Here is a 26287-nt window from a genome sequence, read left to right as displayed (position 1 = left end):
ACTCCGGAGTCAAATTCACTCCCGAAATTCATAAATTAACACAAACTACAAGAATAATTTCTATAGTAGCCAATTGAAAATTTTTTATTTATAATAATTTTTTTCTGTCTGTAAAAATTCTATCGTGTTGAGAGGCAAGTTTGGATTTGACAGCTTCGTCAGCTGACTGTCTTGTGACTCTCGATCGGCTGTACAGACCGTGAGGCTCGTCCAGCACAAGCACATTTCAGCCAGAAAGGGAAGCATTTCGAGGCAAGTATCTAGTATTTTAGGAATATAACTAACCAATAAGCCTGAAAGATCGTGAATATTAACGAGAATGGCTCGAATTTTCTCAAAATTCGATGCCAAATGTTAGGTGAGGTTAGTGAGTCCAACCCCTGTCGGGTCGATTTCTGTATTTGCAGACAAATTGATCAATATTGTTCGCGTAACTCGTGAATTATTAGCAGAACCCTTTGCTCAAGCAAACCTCTTAACATATTTAACGGAATTGGCCCGGTGTTCATATTCAAAATTAGATTTTTCGCGTACCAGATGGACGCTGGTGAGTGCGGGTGTCGAAAGCGACAGGAGCCGTATTCGAGATGTTTGAATCCGCAAGTAACTCTTTGGGCAGCGGCAACCGTAATTCGGCCAAATTCAATCATTTCGCACAACAACTGCATTTTTTCCTGCTCAATTTCTCGCCCATGGGTCTGGTGGGAATTGCTCGTAAATCACGTGCCCTGCGGGCAATTAGCATGATTACGGAGCCGCCGTTTGTTTGTCTCAATCGCTTCGAAGTGCTCGGGAAAGACACAATATTGCGAGCGATTCGGCCATGGCTTTTTCGAGTCTACTGTCGTTGCCGACAGAACTGATACGCGACTTTGTGTCGAATTTCGGCGCAGCGAAAGAAACCCCCGAGGCTGAAGGCAGTGGTTTAACAGCTGCTGCTCCCACCAACTCTGCGGGTAAGATAACGTGCTGAGCCTTATCGCCGCCGGTGTTCTCGATCCGTCTCAACTTATTTGTATGCATTATCATTTAGTCACCAAGACGTGAATTTTAATACCTAACTGGCCCTGGTTCACTTGTCAGTAACTGTTTTAAACATTTTTTTTTAAATTCTTAAGTCTCTCAGCACTATACGATACAAGAAACAGTAGATAATTTCAAGAATTTTAAGTTTCTATGCGTGTGCAACCACGAGAGTATTTTTGATATGAAATTTTACAACATTTAATCATTTTTAATGGAGAAGTGGTTGACTCAAAAAGGGATCGATTTTGTTACTCAACGTTTGATTTTTTGGTTATGAAATCATTCCTGACTTTCGAGCATGCTGTACAAACGGACTCCGATGATCTCATGGAAGAAGGAAGTTAAAGATTATTTTGGTGATAATGTGACTAAAAACTTTTCTCTTTAAATTGATAGTATATTAACTAAAATCGGATGTGAAAACTCGATTTAATTTTAGAATTGATATTATTTAATAAAATAAAATAAATTCAGCTATGCATATCATATTGTTGTATTGAATGCTAAAAATATTTCACACTCCGCTCATGTCAGCTGTGAACTGCAGTGCTAATCTATGAGATGAATAATTGGATAATCATTAATGAGTCTTCATTTTGATGAATTAATTAATAGAATTAATTCAAGTGTTTCATTTTTTCTAAGCTCTTTCCTTTCTACTCTTTTTACGCTACCCATATAAGAATAAGTTAAGAACTGATTAGTATATGAAATTACCACTTTTTCATTTTGACTGACAAATTAAATAAGTTTATTTGCTACAACCAGATTCGAAAATATTTGAGCAGAAATGGAACATAAATAGTTGTAGCAAATAAAAAGGTGGCAAGAAATGCCCGGTAACTAGAGTACCGTTCAGTTACGAAAACAAAATATTTATTTCAAAGGTAATATTTTTATTTTATAGTTCGGATTTAATCATTTTAAAAATCAATGCTAAATTAGGAAATAAGGGGCATAAAGGAGGAAAACGTTAGAGGGAGGAGATCTGCTACTAGGATAGAGGTAACTCTCCTTAGATAGAAGAGGGCGAAAAATCTTTCCCGTTTGTGTTTTCGCAGCAATAAATATTCTTCCTCTTTTCCCTTTCTTTTTCCCCCAACCATTCCTATTTTTTTCTTTAAGTTTTTAAGAAAATTATAATGGTTAACATAAATTATCAATTAATATTTTCTTTAAAATCTTAATTTTGTAAAATATGGAAATAAGTAGAAAAACAATCATCTCCTGCTTTACTGTTGGATCTGCCTTAAATTTTATGCTTTATTCTTAATTGCTGTTTCAAGTTTGAAATCAATTCACATGACCATTTTTCAATTCACCAACTATTTTACGCAAGTAAATAAAAAAAAACGTTTACTGTCATGTCAATGGCAGAACTTACTCGATTTTATAGGTTAGGGTTTGTTGAGCCCCATCTAATTTTCGTCGCGCCCCAGCTGTTTATTTTCTGACACTTGCATTCTGGTTGCCAAAAATATCGGTTTGCTTGGCGCAAGATGCGCCACAGCCAACACCGTGATGGTGCACAAACTGAATTTCGACTTGGGCATTGAAGAACACATTTTATTCTAACATGATTTCTTTGTTCGTAGGAGTCGCGATGTCGCGGGGTTTAGCAAAAATCGCTCATGAAGACCGGGAGGGAAAGTTCGGCTTTGTCTTCGCAGTTTCTGGACCTGGTGAGTACTGCAGTATAAATTTTAATTAGATGAGACTGATGTGACCAAGACTCTAGATAACAACAAATTTGATTTTTGGGAGTAGTAACAACAGTCCCAAAAACCTTTTATTGATAGACAACTTTAATGGTAGCTTTTACTTATCTTTAAAAATTTGTTGTTATCTCTGAATGGAACCTGAAAACCTAAGTCATATACCAAATACCATGAATGATTTTTTTATACAGGCAGAATGAGTGTAAACAATTTTTTGACAGGCTTCATGTGTCATGTGACATAATTCACTATGTATATTTTATCTTGTTTATTGAAATTGGAACGGACAAATCCTACATGTTGTATTTTTTTAATTGCATTGTGGGAAATGCTGTTGTAAGAAGCCAAACAAGTGCCAGCTGATAATTTTTAGGAATATAGCTATATCGTTATCATTAAAATGGAAATAACTTTCTTTCGAGTAAAAATATACACGAAAACCCAAATTAAAATTTCAGTGGTGACTGCCGAGAAGATGTCGGGGTCAGCCATGTACGAGTTGGTGCGTGTCGGCTATTCGGAGCTGGTGGGTGAGATCATCCGTCTCGAGGGTGACATGGCCACTATTCAGGTGTACGAGGAGACGTCCGGCGTCACTGTCGGCGATCCCGTGCTGCGCACCGGGAAGCCCCTGTCTGTAGAGCTCGGCCCTGGCATCATGGGCTCCATCTTTGACGGTATCCAGCGACCCCTGCAGGACATTCACGAACTCTCGCAGTCCATCTACATCCCCAAGGGAGTCAACATTCCCGCCCTCAACACCAAGGTCCAGTGGGACTTCAACCCCATCAACATCAAGGTACATCTTTTGACCCCCTTTGACCTGATTGAGTTTGACACTTTGTCCAGTTTCCTCAATAAAGATTCGAAATGGCTAAGGTAAAATAGAAACGATTACAAATTAAAGGAATAAAATTTAATGAATGAAACAAAAATAATTGCAATAAAATTACTACCATACCAATGCGTTGGTTGACAATTTGTACAACGTTCAACCACGATTTTCATAAATTTATTTAAGCAATCCTGTTTCTAGACATTTTAAAATGATTCCGACTGACTCTCATTCGATCAAAAAAATCTCATATATAAACTTATTTTAATGACTATTAATAATGAATTATTACGCAGATTGGCAGTCACATTACCGGGGGCGATATCTATGGTCTTGTCCACGAGAACACCTTGGTGAAGCACAAGCTGATTTTGCCACCAAGAGACAGGGGTACTGTAACATACATTGCTGAGCCTGGAAACTATACCGTCAAGGTTGGGAACCTTTTTTATCATAACTCGCAGATTTTACTGTGTCTTGTGCGCAGGACGTGGTATTGGAAACGGAGTTTGATGGGGAGAGGACCAAGTACACCATGCTACAAGTGTGGCCTGTGCGTCAGCCCAGACCTGTGACCGAAAAGCTGCCTGCCAATTACCCTCTGCTCACAGGACAGCGAGTGCTTGATGCTCTTTTCCCGTAAGGGCACTTATATTTAACCATGCTCTTGATATTGTAGTTGCCTATTCTATACCATAGAAATTAAATTTTAAAAATCAAAAAGGTCACAATTAAAATAAGCATTCTTCATATTTTGCACTAATAATTTCTGGAATTGTGTCCAATAGCTGTGTGCAAGGTGGAACCACTGCCATTCCTGGTGCGTTCGGTTGTGGAAAAACTGTCATCTCGCAGGCTTTGTCGAAATATTCCAACTCTGACGTCATTGTTTACGTTGGTTGTGGAGAGCGTGGTAACGAGATGTCTGAGGTGAGACTTCGCTCTCTCAAGCAGAAACTCAAGATTAAGAGCATTTTCAATTCTTGCAGGTATTGCGTGATTTCCCTGAGTTGACTTGCGAAATCGATGGTGTGACCGAGTCCATCATGAAGCGTACTGCCCTGGTCGCCAACACATCTAACATGCCTGTCGCTGCTCGTGAAGCTTCCATCTACACTGGTAAATTAGTCTTCTATCCACTTTTTTGGGGTTGTGTAGTTATGCTTGACTCTTTTGAAAATGTTAATGTTAGAATTTTTTGCTAAATTTAATTTAGGTTGTTTGGGAAGACCCCTTTATTTGTTGTAATGCTTTCCCATTTTCGGCAAATTTATAAAAATGCAAAATTTTTTGGTAGAAAAGTTACGATTTAAATTTTTAACAAACACACAAGTTTAATAAAATCCCGTGAACTGGAAGTTATTACAGATTCAATAATTTGGCATTGACTTTGAACAGGAATCACCCTGTCCGAGTACTTCCGTGACATGGGCTACAATGTGTCCATGATGGCTGACTCGACCTCTCGTTGGGCTGAGGCTCTTCGTGAAATCTCTGGACGTCTGGCTGAAATGCCTGCTGATTCCGGCTACCCTGCTTACCTGGGCGCCCGTCTCGCTTCTTTCTATGAGCGTGCCGGCCGCGTCAAGTGTCTTGGCAACCCTGAGCGCGAAGGATCAGTCAGCATCGTCGGCGCTGTGTCGCCTCCTGGTGGTGACTTCTCTGACCCTGTCACATCCGCCACCCTCGGTATCGTGCAGGTCTTCTGGGGCTTAGACAAGAAGTTGGCCCAGCGCAAGCATTTCCCCTCCATCAACTGGCTCATTTCCTACAGGTATGTTGACGACCAGAGTTTTACACAGCTTCCTCCTCTGATTTTAGGAACAATTGCAATGGTTTTTATATTTATCATCTTCTGTCGTCAGCTTAAAATTGTTGGGATGATATTGTGAATAAGATTTTTTCCCGCAGCAAATACATGAGGGCTCTTGATGATTACTATGATAAGAACTACCCTGAGTTCGTTTCCCTGAGAACAAAGGTCAAGGAGATCTTGCAGGAAGAGGAAGACTTGTCCGAAATCGTGCAGCTTGTAGGCAAAGCCTCACTTGCCGAAACCGACAAAATTACATTGGAAGTTGCCAAGTTGCTTAAGGACGATTTCCTTCAGCAAAACAGGTAAATATGTGACTTATGAAATTTGCTCATAGGCTGCTGCGTTTTCGCAGTGTATTTGTTAAAGAGAACAATAAATTTCAAAAATTTTGTTTCATATTATTTACTATTCGCTGGAGTGGATTTGAATGCGAACATTTGATCCTCAAAATACATGATTATGTCTTGAGCCTGCTAGAAGTTTCGGATTATCTTCACGCATTTTTGTCAATCATGTAATCGCATAAACGAAGGATGCCTCCAATTGCGAGGAATCAAATATTTCCATAGCCATAAAAATGGACAAAAATGAAAGTTGCCTTTTTTGAAACCAAAAAAGGATGAACAGTTTAGTTGCAATACAACTTAATTGTTATTGGTTATTGCTCACTTCCTGTCCTTTGTAAAGTAATATTTAGACCTGTCAGATTTATTTCCATGGGACCATTATATTTAATGCAAATATATGATTCTGGAAGATTATATACAGATGTTGGAAATTTTCATGGTGTGTTATTATTCATATTTATCTTGTTATTGTTAGCTACTCGCCGTATGATCGTTTCTGTCCGTTCTACAAGACCGTTGGAATGCTGAGGAATATGATGGGCTTCTTCGACATGTCCAGACACGCTGTAGAATCGACAGCCCAGAGTGAAAACAAGATCACCTGGACGACTATCAAGGACAGCATGGGACCCATTCTGTACCAACTTTCCTCGATGAAGTTCAAGGTTTGATGCACTTAATCGCACAACTCTGGTTATATTCTAAAATCAACATTTTATTGCAGGACCCGGTGAAAGAAGGCGAGCAGAAGATCAAGGCAGACTTTGACCAGCTTTACGAGGACATCCAGCAGGCCTTCCGCAACTTGGAAGACTAAGTTTCAAAAATCATTTTACGATGAGTTCCTTGCCGTGTCTAACGCATTCGCCCTAATGTTGTTTGTAGTATGTAGTCGTGTACATAGTTTGTTTCAAAAGCAAGGCAAGGAATTCATTGGTTCATACCGATCAAAATTCAAGGATTTTGCATTCCAGTTTAGCACAAGTCTAGGTGTACAGTATCTTATTCTGGCCTACTCTCCGGAATTCGTACTTTTACGACGATGATTGTAATTATCAAACACTATCACGCGACCTGTTGATTTTTGCGATTCTATTTCAAGTATGTTGAAACTCCAGGTGTCCAACACAGTATTAATTATTGTTCGACCACACACTGATAATAAGTGAATAATAATCGCTGTCACGGGCTCTTAAATTGACGAACATAATAAATATGTTAAAAAGCAAACAGGTAACAATAACAAATTGCGTAGTAGGCTGCTAGTGTAAATGGGTCGTTCTTGTCGTGTATATGCTGTACAATAATAATTAATATTCTATTATCACTTGTTATAATATACATCATGTTGTCCATGAAAAATCGATTACTGTGTTTTACCAAGGATTTATTTTTGTTGAAATCATTATTTTTATCGAACAAAGCAACGTTCAAAATGATTATTTTGGTGCAATGATATTAAATTAACTGTCAGTTTTACTGTTTGTGACTCCTGAACGATTGTGTTGTAATGGTTACATTCCCAAAGTTTTCATTTCTGTAGAATCAAAATAAACAAATTCAACGTGTAATGTTATCACAGAAGTTTTTCATTCAGCAACTCATCCACTGAACTCGAGCTCAATCACTTTCGCCTTTATCATTCTCCTCACCTCTTCTTCCAGCTCAAAATCAATCTGAAATATCTAAATTTGGAGCTAATCAAAATTATGATATTACTTCCCTGATTATCCCGCTGTCAATTAAATTATGGTCGTTTTGTCAGATTAAGTGAAGTTTGGGGAACAATTAAAGAATTGGCTTCACTTTGTGCAGTAAACTATCATTTTCCCCTAAGTCTGCTTTCTCCAAAAATCTGCTCACCTGTTTCAAGACCATCAAAATTTCAGACCTACAGCAGTGACGGTAAGCAAACGCTGAGGCACAGCACACAAGCCGTTGAGCAGTTCTGTTTGTCAATTTGGCCTTGCTCCCAATCGTTTTTCCACTCACCAAATTCATCCCTTGGTAGCTCTATTGATTCTCCCACTTTTAAGGATATACAAGTTAAGAAAGACAGGGAAATACTTCATGCAGGCGAAGGAAAAAGAGCCGAAGGTACACAAGCATTCGGCGACTGGCGTCTGCCGACTCGGTGGGGATTTCCAACATCCAAATAAGAGTGTGCGTCCAGGGAGCGTGGCACAGCCATTTGTCTTTGCTCCAGGTCAGCAAATTCTCAAGGCAATGCCACCCTGCCAGCTCAACACATGTGCCAGGATGCTGCAATGCACACAGAGCATAAGTTATCAAAATACATACATATATTTTAACAGAATTTCGCATTTCAAAAGATGTGATGATTTAAAACCTCTAATCTTTTGCAGAGTACAATTTGAATAAGGAAGTTGAAGATTACCAAAGCAATCACGGCGTGGACGGACTTGAAAAATTCGTTGCAGAAACGAATCAGGTTTCTATCGTCCTTGCTAGTAATTGAAGCAAGACTACTTGAGGAATCACTCAGGGTAATAATATCATTAACCAAGTTCAGCACTGCCAATATCTTCCCACAATTTTGGTTCTCACAGAGCAGACTGTCGAGCAGGATATTTGAGTCAATTTCTACCCTAGCAGGAATCTGTAAAATTGAATCATTTAATACTTTTTTTATCTTTTTGGTTTGCGCACTAAATTTACCAAGGAAGAATTTGTAGGATATTGGTATCCATTTTGCAGAACTATCATGGCAGAGAGCAGCTTGAGAGCAGAGGCAAGGATGTCTTTTGAGTTGACGTAGCTTTCAAAATCAGTAATAAAGCTCTTACTCCTGAAGAGCAGGATGAGCTCTAAAAAGTATCAGCAATTTAATAGTTCAAAGAAGATCAAGTTTAAATGAAGATTAAAAAAATCAAATAATGTTCAACTCAAATCAAATTAAATACCAGTATTTTATTCAAGATTCAAGTATTTTATTCAATCTCTTCATATCTATAGACAGATAAAGAATAGATTAACGACTCTACTAATCATACTTCTCCATTGGCTTGTGTTTTCAAGGGTGAGAACGTGGGTAGAGATGTCAAAAGCAGCCTCAAGGGAAACCATAGTCCACTTCTTTTTGTCTAACTTTAGTAAGCTGACGATGAATTCCGGAAGTACAGACCATGCCTCGCCAAAAGGCATCTTACTGCTCTTACTGTTCATGCAAATTTTAGCTGCGAGGCTTAAATGAAATGCATGCCCATAGTTGCCTATAAAGAGGATATTTGTATGAGTAAAAATACATACAACAAACTTTACAAACATTGAGGCGGATTTTGAAATGTTATTATGCTTCTTTTATATAAGTTGACAATTTTACCAAAATTAAAAAAGTGAGCACGAGATTTTTCGTTTGGCTCAGTTTAAAAAAAATGGATATAACACTCGCGGTGTGATTTAAATTAGAGATGAGTTACCATCTGAATTGGATGCACTAGAGCGCATGAGAAATACTGGAAGTTTGATCCACACTGTTTCTATCAAAGAATGGTTGTCTTCCATTTCTTCAATGGCTTGATTCAGTCTATGGTGAGCGTTGGCCGCAGTTTGGAAATTGGAACTGAATACCATCACCTCCTGTGAAACAATTTACAGGTTTTTCAACACCGTTTAACAACAATAGATCAAAACTCAATTGTACCAAAAATATTGCGACCGTTGCAGCATTGCAGGTGATTTTCTCGCAACGATTCTCTGCCAACCACAGCTGTAACTGAGAAAACAGGATTTTGGAGAACAGTGCACTTTGCGCGGACATGAAAGTCTATACTGTTGAAACAAGAAACTCCTGGGGAATTTGTCTGTAATGCAGTCCCAGAATCCAGTTCACGTACAGAGGAGAGTCGGTGTAGACTCTCTCGGGCACCGTGGCCCACCGACAGACCAGTCTGATGACGCACTCTGGCAAAATTCCACTCGCGCCTTGGCATGCCAAAATGAAAAGCACGCCTTTTGCCATGCTGCTGGAAATAGATCCGCAAAAACAATAGGACAAAAAGCAGACGATGCAGTCAATGAACTGGGCCGAGTCACTACTGTGGAATGAAATTGAGACAAATTGTGTAAGTCGAATTTACTCTATTAAATATGCTACTTTGGGTTATAGTACGCTCTGCAATACAAGAAGCTCAAATTTGCTTCCGCTGTGGCATCAGTGAAGAGCAAGGAGTGATTGGTTTGGCAGAACTGCATCAGCGAGTTGATGCAGGTCCTCTCTTCTAAACATATTCCAAATTTATTTTCACACAGTATCCTAGTAACCAAGGCCACAGATTCAACTCTGGTTTCAATGCTGGCGAAACTACAAATGGAATGAATAATACAGTGTTTAACTAGTTTGGGCATCGTTTACTTGCGACTCCCCTTGATTAGCAACAAATCCAAAAATCCCATCGAAGCGAGGGTTGCGCTTAAGTCTGTTTTTAGAGTCCACTCATCACATTCAAGCACATTTTTCACGGTCGAAAGAAGTTTTTCAGAAGTTTTCGAATTGGTCAGCTTATTTCTCTATTAATGTAAATCTAGTCGAAACTTATGCCAAGATAAATTACCAAGCAGCACTTTCTGGCGTGGTCTGTGATGATGTCAAAAATCAGAGCATCGAGCGATACTTCCCCCTTCGCATCCAGCTTTCCACACCTTCAGATAAATTTTGATATTTCATTTTACAGATCTTGAATATACTTACCAAAATAAGAGACCATTAACTAGTTTGAGAGCAAAGCACTTGCATATACCACTTGTCTCATTGGGGCAGGCGTCTTTGGTCAAAACCAATTTGGCAAGTTGGACCACGTCGACTTGCCATGTCTCTGCACTCGTCTCAGCGGAGGAAATGAAGTGCAAGGCGGTGTGGCAAGCAGTATGGCTCATTTGGTCATTACTGCAAGACACGCATCTGGAGAGAATGTGTATCAACTTAATTAGAAATAGCATGAGTTGGTCAGTTTTGCTGAAAAGAAAATACCTGGCTGGCGTTTTTGCCAACGATATTAGTCTTAAATTGCACGGAATGCTTCAATAAGAGCGTCACTACTCGGACTCCATTGAAGAAAATATCGTTTTCACCCTCGCTTGAAATGGTGCCGATTCTCAGAATTATGTTTTCAAGGAAGAGTCTAGCTTTGCCGTTGTCTTCATAAAAATTCTTGGCATTGCACAGATATGGCAAGACTCCCAGGACTTCACTGAAAATTTTAAGAAATTAAAATAAAAGCAGATAATTATTGTAAAATGCGATGCGTCATTAAATTTTTTCGGTGTGGTTGTCACAGCTCGACAACTGGCCTAAAATGTTTTTAAAGCTATAAAGTCTGATTAGGGAAATTTCGTTTGCAAAAAAAAGGTTGAGGTCGGGAGTTTTTAATTTGATACCTGATGGCAGCATTGTTGTAAAAGAAGAGCGCTTCTCCTATTGAAGCGGCAGGGTCACCTCCAACTATGGCGTTGCTCAAGTATGGATCATCCAGACTTGCGAGAAAGCCAACAAACCTTACGGAGTAAATCTAAATTCAAAATTTATTCAAGGGTTAGCTCAATTGAAAATTTTGAACCACAATTCTTACTTGCAGGTTATCGTCTCGAGAAGTGACGCACCTAACCAGGTTTTGGACAATCTTTGGAAAATGGAATTGCAGAATTTTCGTTACGCATGGGGTACTGGACAAGCTGGTCAATACCTTGCAAAGCAAATCTATAAAAATTAAATAAAAGATACCGATTCTGCTTAGATATGCAAACATAACTTGCTTCAAAAATGGGCAAAGCGATATAGTTTTCACATTCTAAAATATGAGCTGATCAAGTACTAATTAATATATAATGTGCTGCTCGTGTGTTAAACGAGAAATAATGAGTTTCATCGGTTAAGCAGTTATAAATTTAATACTAAGTAAGGTAGCGGCCTGTTCTGGGTCGATCACAGAATGAACGGCATTGCAGAGCAAGTTGAGGAGATCTTCACTCTTCATGAGTCTGAGTACCACACGGAGAACCTCGTACCTGCAGGCACGATCGACTCGCGGACAGTACATCAACTTGACGACTTGGTCTGGAAAAAGCGTGGAAATCAGACTGAAAAGCGGCGACAGGTGCCATCACGCGCGCTTGTGTATTTGTCAATAAAAAGCGTCTGAGTAAATGCGCGTACATATTTATGTGACAGGCACAAGGCATAATTCGTAACGGGGTGGTGCCAAAGTGGGATGGGTGTCTAATTTTGTGAGCACCATCGGCGCGATAACGCTAACTGGGCCCGTCCTAAGAATACACCGGACTAGTCGAGTTTACCTGGCTTGTCCACCAGCAGGCGCTCGATTCGACCAGCCGCGACCACGCTCTTGGACACGACGCCCGTGATCACGCTGACTCGCGGACACTGCGGCGGATCACTTTCCTGCAAATGATAATAAATAAACACCAGCTTGCAAAGTTCATAAAGCCGGTTTGTAAACATTTCAGAATTTTTATAACTGCAAAAGAAATTTATAAAATTTCGAAAAAGCACACGCGTCAGAATCAGGCAAAATAAAAATGGACTTATGTGCAAATTTTTGTTTAGATTAGACGAAAATATCAATACATCTTTTGAAACCTAAAAGAGTAAAAGATGAGTAAAAGGGTTTAAACAAAATGTTGCTATCAAAATTCCGTCAATTTACGTTTTGGACGGATTAACTCTTGCTTATCATTAGGAGGCTTATATCGACAGTTCATTTTAAAATTGCTAGTTTTATCTGTCTGAAATGGAAGTGATGGAAGCGACTGCGAGAGTAAAATATGTTCAAATTTAGTCTCTAATTGAAAGAGTATTGAGTCAACTACTTCTAAACGGAAACAGGAAAACTTATTATAATATAGAAATACACACATGGACAGCTTTAAATATTACTATACAGAATTTAAAAAAAAAAATAATGCTGTTTTATTATAACTTAAGGTAGATTTCGTAATAATCAACTCATGGAACAAGCGAAATATACAAAGACCTTCCGACGGAATATATGCAATCTGTAGCGGTAGAAATAATATTCTTAAGAGGAGTTAGAGCAAAGGGTCGGTTGGAGAGAGATGAGTAAATTACATGCTTCGTGTATTTTGGTAAACGTGATTATTTGCGGGAAAGCATGACATAAAGTGGACTACGATTTAGTTTTAACTGAGTCATCAAAAGCCTTATGTAATCTTATAGAAAATGAGAGTCGATTGAGCAATTCCGCTGAATGTGCCGTGCCGCGGTCAAAGTTACACACTGTCTGAGTTAAAAGTAAAATTGGCCAAGTTTCGCCCTACAATAGACGCGCGCGCGAGCAAAATATCGTTCGATTTGCGTAACAGAGCAGCTTCTCAGCTGGGCATGCGAGCTAAATATTTGCGGTGTGATTCAGTCAGCGCAGCGACAAGACGCGAGAGAGAGAGAGAGAGAGAGAGAGAGAGAGAGAGAGAGCGTGCAATTTTCGAAGAGCCGGCTTCTCGTGCGGGAGGGATGAGTGGTCGCGCAGCTTCATTAAAATTGGGTGCTGGCAGCGACGATGATGAGTCTGATAATTGAAGTTGATTTTATGATCCGAACGCTAGTCGGCTAGAGCCGGCGCTAAAAATAGACAACGCGAGACAAGATATTTGTAGCTCTTCAGTTTCACACACACTAACCGCCGCTCAAGTAATAAATGATTTGCCAAGACGTGATTTAATGCTTGACGCAATTCCGTGTCCAGCACCGTTCCATGGCGTCCAGCACAGGCGGGGGCAGAGGAACCAAAAGAAAGGATTCATCAGGGGGCGTTAAATAATCCATTCCTATGGCGAGTATCAACTGAGTGTATCTCAGACGAACGTTAGATTGAACATAGTTTTGATGAGGAAAACATGCGCAGGTATGAAAACAGGATGAAATACTTTCAGGAGCAGGGAAATTAAAAAAATATATTCGTATCATTTAAAGAGTGGAATTTGGCCGCACGCTGCACTAAACAGCGCGTTTGTTACATAACGCTACATTTTTTTGCAGAAGCAAAAATATCAAATATAGTGATATTTTGCGCAACCTTAAAATGAATATCTCAGAACCACTTACAGCAAATATTTTTAATCCCACGAATGGAACCGTTAAATTTTTTATCAACATTTAATATATTACGTAAAAGCTTTTGGTGTCTTTCTACAACAAAGAATAGAGGCTAAATGGTCTGTTAATAAAAACTCTATATTTAGATCGGCTCTAAATCGAGCGTACGTTAAAAATGAGAGCATAGAGTGCTCTCCATTTCTTTGTTGCAATCGTGCGGGCTGCGATCAAAATTTTGGGAACGTTCATTGGCCTACGAAATGCGAAATTTTGTGTGCCTCATGAAAATGCAGATGGAGCAAGGCAGGCGACGCGCAGGCATGCTCTCTCTTTCTCTCTCTCTCTCTTGTGCTCCGGGGCTCGCTACTAAGCGTGTGCAGGCCGTGGGCTATTTTAGTGGCCGGTGTGCCTCCTGTTTGTTCCGACTCCGCTTTGCGAAAGTCGAAGAAACAATAGCGCCCACCGAGACACGAAATCAGTTTCTCCAATCACTACAACAATAATTAATGAATGGATTTGCGGTTTTTACAACCACCACAACCACAAGAAAAAAGGGTAATAATTTGCGTGCTACGCTTAAAACCATTTTAATTGCCTGAGAGCGATGTATTGAATTAAAAGAATGAGCATTTTAGGCTACTTGAAAAGACACGATTTTTCTGATTAGCATACCACGAAGGGATTATTTAAGGTTCAATGAAAGTTCTCCTGCTAAGAAAACATACAATTTGTCGGTTTGCAACCCTCAGAGCGAGCAACTAAATACTATACTCTTAAAAGTTATCAACATTTCACTTCAAACGGCTATGAAATCTGATCCTAGTAAATTTAAGATCTAAAGGTCTCATCCTTGGTAAAGCCCAAAACGTTATGTGCATCTCGTCAGACCCGGTTTTTTTTCTCGTCGTCGCATTCGAACAGAAAAAAATCAAACCCGCTGGCGCGAGAGCAGCACTAAAGAATCTATATATATCGCCGTTGGGCCGATTTTTTGAGGAATCCAAGCGCCAGCAGTCCATACGCGCTGGCAGAGATTTATAACTTACCGCGATTTCAAGACACTTGGTGAGCAGGACGGAGCAGGCGTTTCTTGCCTCTCTGGGCCGCAGATTGTCCACGATCGCTTCCATGGCTACAGCCAAAATCACCATTATTCCAAATAATTGAGCTCAAATTTTACGCAAGGTGCCAAACAATAAATCAAACTAATGCCGTATATTTTTGAGGCAGCCCTCCACACCCATGGCATTCCCCAAGACTCTTCAAGCTCGTAAATAAAAACTGTTTTTTTACATTTCATTAATTTTAACGAGAGTTTGTATGATTCCTACTCACTCTCTACGATTCTTGGGATGAGATGAGCGGGAAAGGTCAAAGGAGTCGCAACATCTGAAAGCAGACATTGTTTAAATATAATCTGATACAAAGCTTCATTTATTATGAAATTGGTTGAAGATAAATTTTACACATAAATCCACGAAAAATGTTCTAGTGAACGCTTTTCCTCGGATTACACAAAAAATAGTATTTGCGCAAATGATTCACGTCACGTTCATTCATATCATGATTCACTATCAGCGATAAATAATACTCTAAGGGGATAATGGAAAGAGACATTGTGTCGCGCAGTACAGAGAAATGGATGCAGCGAAACAGGCTATTTTTATTATCACTCTTTATGAACGTTAACTGCACGCGCAGCTTATCCAAACTTTATCTTATCTTGGGCGACTTGCAACGGCAAACAACTCTCTGGAGTCACACACACGAGAGATTTCGCTCAGTGTAGCAACACGGAGCAAAAAGACGAAGCTTTGGTCACTCTTTTTAAATTGTCATAGTGGTGTGATGTGATTGATAAATTCAAATATGTCTCCAATACTCGCTGTCAAAAATTTACACGTGAAATATTGGATTTTTTTGGTAACTCTGTCAGCCACGTTTTGTGCAGGTAACGTATAATTTTAAATAATAATGTATTGCTTGATTTGCTAACATCAATAAAATTCGCATCGCTTCACATATATTCCTCTTTTTTTATTATTCTTGCAGCATTTGAAGGAGCGGCACCAAATGCAGGTCGCGTCATTCCCAATCATCTGATAGTATGTTACGAAAACAAAACCCTATACGACAGAGCAACTCGTCTTCCGTCCACCATGAGCTCACTTATTGCTTTGATCGCCAAAATCGAGCGTGCGGGAGGCCTGAATATGGACATGCGAACGTTGACAGCTGCTCTTTTATATCAGTGAGTCGGTATAGCGTTTACCAACAATAGATTAGAAATATTACTATGATGCGGCAGATATCGCGTTGACGGCATTCAGAGAGCACCAGAGATTGCGTGGGCGCCGGGAGTAGTTCCCTTTGCCGCAACTGGTCGCCAGCGCGCCAAGTACCGAGTCTTGAAAGAAAACCTGATACCGCCTGGCAATTTTTTACCGGATGAAGGCCTCCGCGACTTTGAAAAGGTAATATTGGATTGAGAAAGTGATCATTTTTCACATTTATGGTGACAGTGCTCGCTTCACTTCATGCTGTCAAGCTCGGTCAGTCCTTGGGAGCGAGGCGATGAGTACGATATTTGTCCCCTTCAAATTGGTGGAAGGAGTATCGACGTCAATGCGGATATGAAGAAGCAGTCCAGGTATAAAAATAGGCAGACTGTCACAAAATTCTCTAAAAAAAAGTTTGAAAAACGCAGATCTTGGAGCGAATGGCCAGAAGATAGCGAAAAGCCGACGGTCAGGAAGGCCAGCGTGAGCAGGTGTCCCATCGAGAACGGTGTTCTTTGGACGCCATGGGGTAGCGTAAACGCAGGAACTGTGCTGGCCTCGATAGCAGCCGCTCTGCAGCCCCAGAGGGTTCCGTTGTCCATGCTGATTAGGGGACTGTCTTCCGGAGAGGAGCACTCAGAAGCCCTGGACAACAAATGGGCAGCTTCCTTGGCAGGTACGAATTCTTCAATTGCAAATCAAGTTTGATACGATCCTTTGAACCTTTTTAGGAGATTTGGCTGAGGTTGCCGTGTATCAAGGTCCGCGAGCTATGGTTTTTGAAAAAATGAGGCTCGGCCCTGGTGGACAGTGGAACGACACGGCGATCCCTAGAGCCATGTACATGGATCCTTGGCTGGGAACGCAGAACGGCTGGGAGCAGGATAGCTGGGACATGACCGAATCAGAGCTCCTTGGAGGAATTGACGGTAAGAAGAGAAACAACTTTCTTTTGCGCAAACACTTAAGTAGCATTCTAGGAATCATGCTAGCCCAAAATTTGCCGCGGTGGCTGGATCTGCAGAGCAAACTGAGACTGTCACAAGTTCTCGACATGTATTACTCAGAAAGGGGTGTATGCTTTGACACTGAAATCAGAGCCTGCCGACGGCAAGATTTATACAAGCAGCACATTTCATTCGACACATTGAATGAACAAGTAATATTTTAAAACAATATTAAAGTATTTTTTTAATTTTTCTATTCTAGACACAAAACTTTGTGACCGTTTTGTATGACCATACAAATGAAGCATTCCCCATGGATGCGAGCATGTTAAACAAATTTGCAAATGATGCTGTTAAAGCTGGAATTCGCTTTGCAGGTATTTACAATTTCTATGTTCAATATAATGCTTTTGAATTTTTAATTAAAACTTACAGAAAATGTTATGACCAAGGACTCTGAGCACTTTGCGTGTCCGGAATATCCTCTGCCAATTCCTAGGGTGGAAGCACTTGTAGTCTTGGATGGATCTTGGACCACTTGGGAAGCTCAACGGGTGGTTGGGTAAGAGTGATAAAAAGAGTATTGGATACAATATGGTATGACTTGCTTCCTATAGGGTATTAGACAGAAGTATTGATGTATCCGAATTTGGAAGCGAGATAGCAGTGATGAACGGCTACACTGGTGCAATGATGGTCAATTTTACCAGACTATCAACTTACTCAGTTTTGAGAGTGCAGAACTCGACCAATTGTAAAATAAAGACCAGCTAAATTAAGAGAGTATTTTTACAATTTGCACAACACAGGGCCTATTGGATTGGATTTAGAGAGGACGATACGTGAAGCAAAAAAGATGTTCCTGCACAAACGAGCAGTGCAGGCGAGGAGAGGAGAGAATGTGGCTGCTGCCAGTCGAGGCACAGCCGTCGTTGTGTTGGCTCCGACTGCCACCATTAGTCAAAGCGTATTGAATAACGCAAAAGAAGAGTTTAGATTGTTTCATGGTTTGCTGCCAGGTACTGCATTTTAAAAGTTGAATATATAAAATAAATTATTTTTCTTGATCAGACGTTAGGTTTTTCTTCGTGGTTTCGAGGAACAAAGAAGATTTTTACCAATTCGTTGAAGAGCCGAACGTGGATATTATCCATGTGGCCAGCAACGAAATGGACAGCTACATGCCAAAATTGGTTGAGAGATTAAGAGCTGGTAAGGATTTCATTATAGTCATCTCATGAACGACTAAAACATGATTTTTAGTTCCCGCTCGAATCTTGCCATCAATGTGCCCTTCATTGGTGAAGGATTCTTTCTTTGGTCAGGCCCTGAAAGATTGGATGCCGGTGGAACCAAAGGGACCTTTGTTTGAAGACTACGTCTCTGTGGACGACCCGCGCATATACAAGATTCCGAAGGAGCAATTAGTCGGGACTAGCAAAGTGTCGATCACGGTTTGTGTGGCATACAGCCAAGAAATCGCTTTCTACCAAAAATATCAAATTCCAGTTCAAAAACGCCAATTACGGTGACCTGATCCTTTGTATTTCACGCACTCCACCTGAGAGGGAAAAGGAAAGCCCGCCGCTGAGTGCGTTGCAAACACCTCCAGAGCAGGAGTCGAGATCTCTGGGTGACGAGGTGCAGGAAAGGTGTTACCCGTTGAGAGCCGGCAAGGAGCACACGTTTCAGATATCCCAGCCGTGCTTTGACTGGGACCTGCAGGCGTGTAAACCAATATACTTCTTGCTTCGTGTCGAGGCCACGGACACAAACTGCCTTGGTCAGTTTAAATTTTATAGATCACTTCGCAGATTATAACGTAACCTCGTTTCGCAGAAAAAGACTGCCGATTTCCTAATCAAGTAAGATTCTCATTGCAACATTTCGGGTTGAAGCCCTTGCCAGGATGTCCGTGGGAAGGAAATTTTGCATTTGCCATCACCCCTAATGCGATTGTGTTGGTGTCTTTTCTTCTTTTTTATTTTACGGTAGCTGCGTGAGTGTGTGATGTGATGAAAATATTTATTAAAACCCTATCTACTTGATTTTTATTCTGTTATTTACGGACCGACAATTCTAGCACAGTGTTAAAGCAAAGTACTTGAGTGGAAGTCCATCCGATTTAAGCAAATAATGCGTTTATTAAAATAAAAAGGCGAGACATGACTCTAATAAATCAATCTTTGGCTCATTTTGCTGGGGGCACATATTAAGATTGTTTATCCGGCAATATTTAAGGCACAAAAAATAACGTTGGCCTAATAACTCTTGCCTCAAGTAGCCCCTTACATCAATCACGTATATGAAATCCGCTAGTCTCACGAGCCGGGCGCGCTGCCTACTCGCACAATTGTCGCCGTCAATTTTTCCTCGAGCGAATTATGTTCAGTGGCGAAGAAGTGCTGAGTCCGAGGGGTAATATTAAACTTTGGCAACCCATTCGAGGGGCGTTGATGAATGCACTCGATGCCTTGGGACATATTTCATCGTACGCGGGGAAAAATATTCCCACTCGGTTGGGGCAGCTGGCTGGCCAATTTAAAAGTTTGCAGGCGCCCGCGCGTGAGTCAGCTTAATGTGTGAAAATGCGCGAAAAAATAATATTTGCTCCTCCTCCGGTGTGAGCTGGCTAATACAGCAGAGCGCGTCGGTCGCTTCAATCGGCCCAGAATAGCAAGCCGACTTACACACGCACGCACGACCAACTTGAAGCGCGCGGCGTACTCTTTCGGCGACAACTCCACCGCCGCCGCCTTCAAAGAGTGATTTTCGATCTATTTAATTTCAGCGCGTTCCAGCTAGATTTATACGCTGGATCCACCGGCCCGGCTGGTGTCGCCAAATCTCGACACATACGAAAAGATATTTGAAGTTTCTTAAGAGAAGAAAAATGAGCACGAATTTTTCAGCCAGCAATGCGGTGTTCTTTGTAATATAAAACGAGAAAATATAAAGCTTAACTAAAAATACACCATTTTCAGATATATAGATTAAAGAAAAAGCAATAAATTGGAGCTTACCATTGAGTGCGGCTAGAAGCCTTGCAGTGCACTGTACACGCAAGGGTTGCTGTCGAACTTTGAAGAGCAGAGTATTTAAGGTCGCTTCAGGGTCAACCTTCAATGCCTTGAGACTGCATTCAACGCAAAAGTTGCAGCTGTACCACCACGCCTTGTGGTATTTGGCCTCTAAACAGCTTGACATTGTATTCCTGGAAAATATATAAAGCCAAATTACTACTGTTAACAAATTCAATAGCATGCTTTCAATTTTGTATACTGAACTTTCTTTTATTCAAAATTGCAATTTATGAGGGATAGTGTGTAAAAGTAACAAATTTCCTCTAACTTTGGAATCATAACATACTACCTCTTTACAATCGTATTTTTCGTTTAATATTTGACACATAAATTAATTCAGACCAGGCTATGATTTTTTGAATCATTTACTAATTAACATTTTTCGCGTAACATGAGCGATAATTTGATTAATTCAAAGATTAAAACGCACCAAGCCTACAGGCCGCGGTTAATGAGGTGTGACACAACAATACGCCCGTCCAATATTCCTTTTGGCGGCTGCCAAGTCGTAAATCAAAAGAAGCCCGCCGTTGAATAAAAAGTAGCCCGAAAAAGAAATAAATCCAAAGAGGTAAAAATATGAGTTTTGCAAGAATCGTTTCGGACATGTGCATCAATTAGAAGCGTTGCAGTAAATTAATAATTAGGCCGAGCAGCGCTGGTTGGAGTTCACATATTTATCCAGCTTGGTTACGACTTTTATTGCAGTCGCTGGTGCCAACGAGCAGAGTCATCAAAACGCGTACGGACATCAGCAGACTTCATAAGTCGCCGAGGAGACAATCTGTTTTGCATATTCTCTGCGCTGCCGTAGAACAGAGAATAATATTACAGAAATAGCCGCCGTGTTGGAGAGCGACATTCCTATGCAACAACATCAAACAGGCCGTTCGTCCGTCCGTCCGACGCGCGGCAAGCTTTTTAGCCAATCCGTTCCATCAGGCTTTCTTGGTTCCCGGATTTTAGACAAAACTTATCAATATGATAAAATAAAATTAAATCCAGCACATCAAAGTTAATGTATGCTCATTGCCAGTAAATAAATGAAGCCGTTAACTTGACCTAATCACAAGATATTATTTAATAACGCACATTATTCAGCTGATTCTTTTTTTCTCATCTTTATTTTTTTCCAATGAGGTAAAATATTTTGTAACAATTTTTAATAGTTAAAAAAATTAATATAAGGAAACGTTTGGTAGCCACTTCTCACACACATGTTACCACCTGAAAGTATACAAATATCTAATGATGTTACCAGGTCACTTTTAACTGTTTCAATTGAAACCACTAAACGAGGTTTTAGTTATGAATCTAAAATGAGAAAGAGGAAAAGAGACGATGAATTCTTTCGGCTCCAGGAAGCGGATTGTTCTGTTTTAAATTAAAGAAGGTTGTTCGAACTTAATGGTTAACACATCATTTGAATTGTATGTTGAAAAGAAACATTTTATTTCATCTCCAGAAAATTTACAAGCCACTTGAGGCGCCCTTCAATGGTCGTTAACCCTGTCCTGACGGTGCTCTCCCAGATGGGGAGCTATTTACGCGGACGCACGGCATGCAGTTTGTGGAAGCGCGCGAGTGGAGCCTTCAGAAAAGCTATCATTCATAATTCTGGATGCTTCGTTTGTGGAAGCATGTTCTGCTTGAGCTTGCACCGTCTGTTCTGCCACATTAGCGTGAATTATTAATGGAATCTAAATTCTCAAGTCGGCAGTCATTTAGTCGACTAAAAATGGCAACGCAATTGCCGGTCGCACCGCTCTTTGAACAAGTCGCTTCATTTACACACTAATGGCGTGCTAATTCCCAAGGCAAAACACGGAAACCGTAATTAAACGGTCTGTTTTGCCTAACACACTTGCTTCAAATAAGACATCAGAATTCTGGACTGGAGCGTCTGCCTTGTGATCTCGTTTCAGAGTTACATGAAAATTTCATTTATTTGAATTTCTAACCAGCGTAACGTTTGTAAGTAAAGTAAAACTGACCTCGTGACCCAAAATTTGCATACTGGCTAAGAATTTGTTATTTCCAACCAAAAATAATAGATTAATTATTTTGGTCTCAAATACAAATAACTTGTTTCTTAACTGAGCCATATCAACGTGACGAATGCAAGATAGTCTGGAGTAGGGGCGAACATCATCAGGCCGTCGGCACTACATTTTCGTTCCCCCTGGGCGGGCTGCTAGATCGTAAAATCATTTTGTGTAGTTTTGAACGCGTCTTCGAATTCGTCACAAGCGATATAGCGTCCACGAGAGAAACAACAAAATTATTTTCACATTGCGCAAGTGGTCAAAATGCTCATTAGCCCCAACAAAAGGCATAGCAGCTGACTTCTCACATGTAAAAAATTGGCCTGCGTTTTGATTTGAATCTTGGCGTGACCAGTTTGAGTAGCATCGCCAAAATTTTAATAGAGATTACCTTCTTCGCCTTGAGGATGATATCATATTTTTTGACTGATCACAACTTCAAACGTAACTAAAAAGAGTTAATGCAGTTCGTGTTGTGTTTATTTATCTAGTACTTAACAAAAAAATTAGGTGCGATTTCATAAGAATGATTTTACAAATTTAACATCACGAAGAAACAAAGGCTTTAGTTTTTAGCTACATATTTGAAAGCACTGAAGTTACTGACACTCGAAGCTAAATTAAAAAAAAACTAGGGCTCCAACCACTTCAACCTCAAATCAGCGGGGGCCAAATGTGCGATAAAATTGGTTCCCACTGCGCAGATCCAATATGGCATCTGAATGTGGCAAGCAAAAAGCTCTCTTTGGATTCCCGTACAAGTGATCAGAGTTTGCTTTTACGATCCAAAAGACACAATTAGTACAAGTAAATGCAAATTATGTCACAATATTGACGAAAACTTGATTCTTTTCGCGCATTTTCACGTGACAGTTTTCACGCGCCATACTCCACTGGACGCCATATCTGCGCGTCGCAAGAATCTGGCCCCCGCTGCCTCAAATGAACAAACAAATGAACAATTTTATTACATATTTCTCTCTTTTAGTAATGATAGAGGAATATTTTTCTACTAATTTTTTTTACATATATGAAATATTATATGCTGTGTTTTCAATTGAAAATCACGATAATTACTACTTTACAATGGCTTGTATTGAATTTGTGTGTTATTAAGTTAAGTTTCATTTGTTCCAATGTATCATTACATATTGCAGAAAAAAAACGTTGATCATAAAATAGATCTCTTTTTATCTCCACGCACAAACCTAAATGGTATTCGACGGCATTGAGACATTTTATGAGATAATTGAGAGACAACTTTTGTTTTGCGTTGGACATTCACCAAGGAGTTAAATTGTTTTTCAAAATAGCTAATTGACAGTTCTCACTGGGGATGACGCCTTTCTTTTCTGCGAGCTCCATTTACCGCTGCAAGAAAATTTCTCTCACACACGGTAAGTTGCTCTGCGAGTGATTTTAGTCAGTCAGTCAGTCGGGCCGGTCACGTGGCTTAACTAGGGCAGTGAAAACAAAAAATAGAACCACTCCCGACAGCCGACTGTTTGCCTGAATCGCTCGCTGTCTTCGTGATTCACCCCAGCGACGCTCACACTATTCTTTGTCCAGTCTGCTCTATACCCCAACAACTAACTGGAGCAGCTGAAGGAAGAATTTCTCAACCTGTTGTACACACGCCCAAATCCTTTGTTCTCCCTGACTGAATTTACATTTAATATAATAGAATACTGAGGATGTTTAGGTGGGAATCAAATATCAAATTACAATCGCTGCAGTTATATAATCACTGCAGTTGTATAATAAAGTTCGATTTTTTTTAGTTCTTAGCATTGCAATATATTTGAGGAGAAAGCGAGCAGCTCAAAAAAGGTTCTTGGTGACAGTGTTTAAAAATGTGAGTGTCATTAACTCATGAATTTTTATTTTAAAATATTGGTTTGGAGCTCAACTTATTTTTAGTTAAAGCTGTTGTCTGTTCTATATCAAGACTAAATTATAGCACTCGCGTACAAGGAAAACTATTCTGCAGAGAAATGACTGTGATATTCGTTGCTTTTCAAAAATAAGTGCTGGTATTGAAAACGTAAAATTTTCAATTGAGCTGGACCGATGGAAGAATTTGTACGGTGTAATGTGGGGTGGAGTGACGATGTGGAATGAAACAGTTGTCTACACTTCTAAAATCAGCCTTCTTTTCAAGAAGAGGTGTCACATAACATAAAATAATCGATTATAGAAACAAAGTATTATAAAACCGTAGACTAACACGATCCAGACATAAGACTTTTAACAAGTTAAATTTGAACTATATTATTGAATGTTTTATAAACTCTCGGCAGGAGATTTTGGATTATATTCACATAATTATTATTCTAGCTGGAAAGGTAGAGTCAGAGGTAATATATAATTAGACAACACAAAAATATGTGTTTGTCTGAAAACCAATGCATTTTTATTCATTATCTTAATTCAAAAAGAGCAATATTATGAATTCTCTGATTGAAAATTGCGATAATCTATCTACTTTTTTGCAACACCAATTCCAAGATAATTAGTTTGTGAGTTGAAAGGAACCAACTTTGGTTTGCATCTTTCAATCCACTGCCACTAAACAAGACAGTTAACAAGGTAAGGAAGAATTTTAATAGAATTTATTCTCCTGCACTTCCACAATTGAAGAAGAGAAAGAATGCACAGAGCAGCGGCGGTGACTCTTTCTGGGAGTGCACCGTGGCGGTGTCAACAATGCCTCTGGCCGCGATGAGCTATTTTCTCCGCATGACCCCTAACTAAGCAACGGTGAGCTCCATGTGCACAGCACACTTCCGAAATGCCAGCCAACTCTGTCGAAAAAACACAGATTACCTATTTCGATGACAAAAGGGCCATCATTTATCTGTGCAAATGCGCCCGACGCTTGATTACGGCGAAAATAGCAAGTGGTGACTCAATCGTACGAGGGCAACAATGATGGTGAATTCGCTCCCACTCGCAAGCCTGATTCACGCATGTTTTGCGGTCTGCACGGTATTAATGAAAGGCATTTCGGGCGCTTTTACAGTCCCAGATCAGGAGGAATTTTTTAAATGCGTGCTCTTACTCGCGACGTTCGAAGCTGATGCAAGATCTTATCTCCTTATATTGTGCAGCGTATCGGATTTCCACTTATGTAACAGTTTTTAAAATAGTATGGTTGCCGTTTCTACTGGTATTTTAGTGACGGTAGGATATGAAACACGATAGAAATGTAGAGGATGATATTAAAATATCTGATTCACTTTAAATTATCTTTTCAAATGGAATGAAAGAGCCTGATTAAGACACAATACTCAAATAACTTTATTGGAACCAATTAAGATGTTAAATTAAAGTTAATAATTCCCCCGTTCACACGAGAGGTTGTGGATTGTTGCAATGAGCCGAAATTGCAGTACAAACCAGTTTAACAAGAAAATATGTTTTTAATTTCCTTGCATTTATTAAATTTCACTAAGTGAACGTAATATTTCCTCATCTACCAAGGGAAATTCACTCCAGTTTGCTTTAACATCAATCAACTGAAGATAAGTACCTAATTGACTATATCTCTTGTTTTAATTAAAAGTGCTATGCTTAAACCGAGGTCAATGAATTGATTATCTATCATAAATGTTGCAAGGTTTTGAGAAATTAAAATTGTATCGGTAATCAATAGTTTTCTTATAATTGGGTTGTTGTTTGCTGTTTTATATTTAAGTAAATTTGTTAAATTCATGATTGTCTCATTTTCAGTATTTATTACATAACCTGCAAGTCAGTATTTCAAATTCAAAAAGGAATTTTAAATCAATTAAATGTGGAGAGCGTGCAAAATGGAAAATAATGCAAATGATATCAAAATCCGTTATTTAAAATCACATTATTTAAGCTCAAATCAATTAAAGGCTAAGTATTAGAAAATTTTCCCGACAATCATGCTTATATGCTACCGGGACATGAAAAAGAGGGAGTTTTAATGACAAGTAAAATGAGCATGAAAATAAAAGGCGGTAAAAAATTAGAAGGCACGTGCCAGCCAGCGCCACAGATAATATGATAGGGACGCATGGCGGAAAAAGTAGCCGAGACATCTAGGCCGGCTGGACAGGCTGGACATTGCGAC

The 26287-nt window shown here is 39.7% G+C and overlaps 3 protein-coding genes across 6 annotated transcripts in view; 2 read left to right on the top strand and 1 right to left on the bottom strand.

The window, feature by feature from the left end:
- The first annotated feature begins 92 nt into the window (after positions 1 to 92).
- On the top strand, positions 93 to 7318 carry LOC135948434 (V-type proton ATPase catalytic subunit A). The gene is made up of 11 exons (XM_065497717.1): positions 93 to 252; positions 2622 to 2708; positions 3203 to 3543; positions 3876 to 4013; positions 4067 to 4218; positions 4368 to 4509; positions 4569 to 4698; positions 4978 to 5353; positions 5491 to 5697; positions 6218 to 6407; positions 6467 to 7318. The coding sequence occupies exons 2-11, from the start codon at positions 2630 to 2632 to the stop codon at positions 6557 to 6559; spliced, it is 1848 nt and encodes a 615-aa protein (XP_065353789.1). The 5' UTR covers positions 93 to 252; positions 2622 to 2629; the 3' UTR covers positions 6560 to 7318.
- The window catches only part of LOC135948430 (uncharacterized), a 43267-nt gene continuing 24092 nt past the window's right edge, over positions 7113 to 26287 (bottom strand). Inside the window, exons 3-23 of one of the 3 annotated variants that reach the window (XM_065497710.1) lie at positions 20081 to 20271; positions 15167 to 15220; positions 14878 to 14963; positions 12055 to 12160; positions 11654 to 11815; positions 11331 to 11458; positions 11140 to 11270; positions 10733 to 10952; positions 10454 to 10683; positions 10317 to 10404; positions 10118 to 10263; positions 9860 to 10066; positions 9536 to 9800; positions 9407 to 9478; positions 9183 to 9342; positions 8757 to 8975; positions 8422 to 8570; positions 8141 to 8362; positions 7810 to 8004; positions 7606 to 7755; positions 7113 to 7427 (exon numbers count right to left, since the gene is read on the bottom strand). In XM_065497710.1, the coding sequence (XP_065353782.1) occupies positions 7344 to 7427; positions 7606 to 7755; positions 7810 to 8004; positions 8141 to 8362; positions 8422 to 8570; positions 8757 to 8975; positions 9183 to 9342; positions 9407 to 9478; positions 9536 to 9800; positions 9860 to 10066; positions 10118 to 10263; positions 10317 to 10404; positions 10454 to 10683; positions 10733 to 10952; positions 11140 to 11270; positions 11331 to 11458; positions 11654 to 11815; positions 12055 to 12160; positions 14878 to 14963; positions 15167 to 15220; positions 20081 to 20264 (3258 nt within the window). In that variant the 5' untranslated portion in view covers positions 20265 to 20271 and the 3' untranslated portion in view covers positions 7113 to 7343. Of the gene's footprint in view, positions 7428 to 7605; positions 7756 to 7809; positions 8005 to 8140; positions 8363 to 8421; positions 8571 to 8756; positions 8976 to 9182; positions 9343 to 9406; positions 9479 to 9535; positions 9801 to 9859; positions 10067 to 10117; positions 10264 to 10316; positions 10405 to 10453; positions 10684 to 10732; positions 10953 to 11139; positions 11271 to 11330; positions 11459 to 11653; positions 11816 to 11914; positions 12026 to 12054; positions 12161 to 14877; positions 14964 to 15166; positions 15221 to 20080; positions 20272 to 26287 lie in introns of those variants that run through there. The other 2 variants (XM_065497711.1, XM_065497712.1) reach the window with 2 other exon arrangements.
- LOC135948432 (uncharacterized) lies at positions 15625 to 19105 on the top strand. Of its 2 annotated transcripts, XM_065497714.1 has the most exons (15): positions 15625 to 15782; positions 15884 to 16082; positions 16140 to 16305; positions 16354 to 16481; positions 16539 to 16786; positions 16842 to 17039; positions 17091 to 17269; positions 17320 to 17434; positions 17493 to 17619; positions 17675 to 17811; positions 17867 to 18076; positions 18129 to 18269; positions 18321 to 18511; positions 18567 to 18840; positions 18897 to 19105. In XM_065497714.1, the coding sequence occupies exons 1-15, from the start codon at positions 15701 to 15703 to the stop codon at positions 19058 to 19060; spliced, it is 2559 nt and encodes an 852-aa protein (XP_065353786.1). In that variant the 5' UTR covers positions 15625 to 15700; the 3' UTR covers positions 19061 to 19105. The 2 variants fall into 2 exon arrangements, with proteins under 2 accessions (XP_065353786.1, XP_065353785.1); XM_065497713.1 differs by having other exon boundaries at positions 16354 to 16786.

The sequence above is a fragment of the Cloeon dipterum genome, chromosome 1 (genome assembly GCF_949628265.1).
Source record: "Cloeon dipterum chromosome 1, ieCloDipt1.1, whole genome shotgun sequence".
Taxonomy (NCBI): Eukaryota; Metazoa; Arthropoda; class Insecta; order Ephemeroptera; family Baetidae; genus Cloeon; species Cloeon dipterum.
Note: the sequence above shows the minus strand (reverse complement) of the source record. Positions and strands in the feature narration are given on the sequence as shown.

What these genes read in the sequence shown, in the direction of transcription:
- LOC135948432 (XM_065497713.1), top strand. Translation starts at nt 15,701, where the DNA reads ATGTCTCCAATACTCGCTGTCAAAAATTTACACGTGAAATATTGGATT. An exon ending in AGCTGGAATTCGCTTTGCAG is followed by an intron (nt 17,435 to 17,492) that starts GTATTTACAATT and finishes TAAAACTTACAG; the next exon opens with AAAATGTTATGACCAAGGAC. An exon ending in GAAGCTCAACGGGTGGTTGG is followed by an intron (nt 17,620 to 17,674) that starts GTAAGAGTGATA and finishes TGCTTCCTATAG; the next exon opens with GGTATTAGACAGAAGTATTG.
- LOC135948434 (XM_065497717.1), top strand. Translation starts at nt 2,630, where the DNA reads ATGTCGCGGGGTTTAGCAAAAATCGCTCATGAAGACCGGGAGGGAAAG. An exon ending in TCAACCCCATCAACATCAAG is followed by an intron (nt 3,544 to 3,875) that starts GTACATCTTTTG and finishes ATTATTACGCAG; the next exon opens with ATTGGCAGTCACATTACCGG. An exon ending in TGAAGCTTCCATCTACACTG is followed by an intron (nt 4,699 to 4,977) that starts GTAAATTAGTCT and finishes GACTTTGAACAG; the next exon opens with GAATCACCCTGTCCGAGTAC.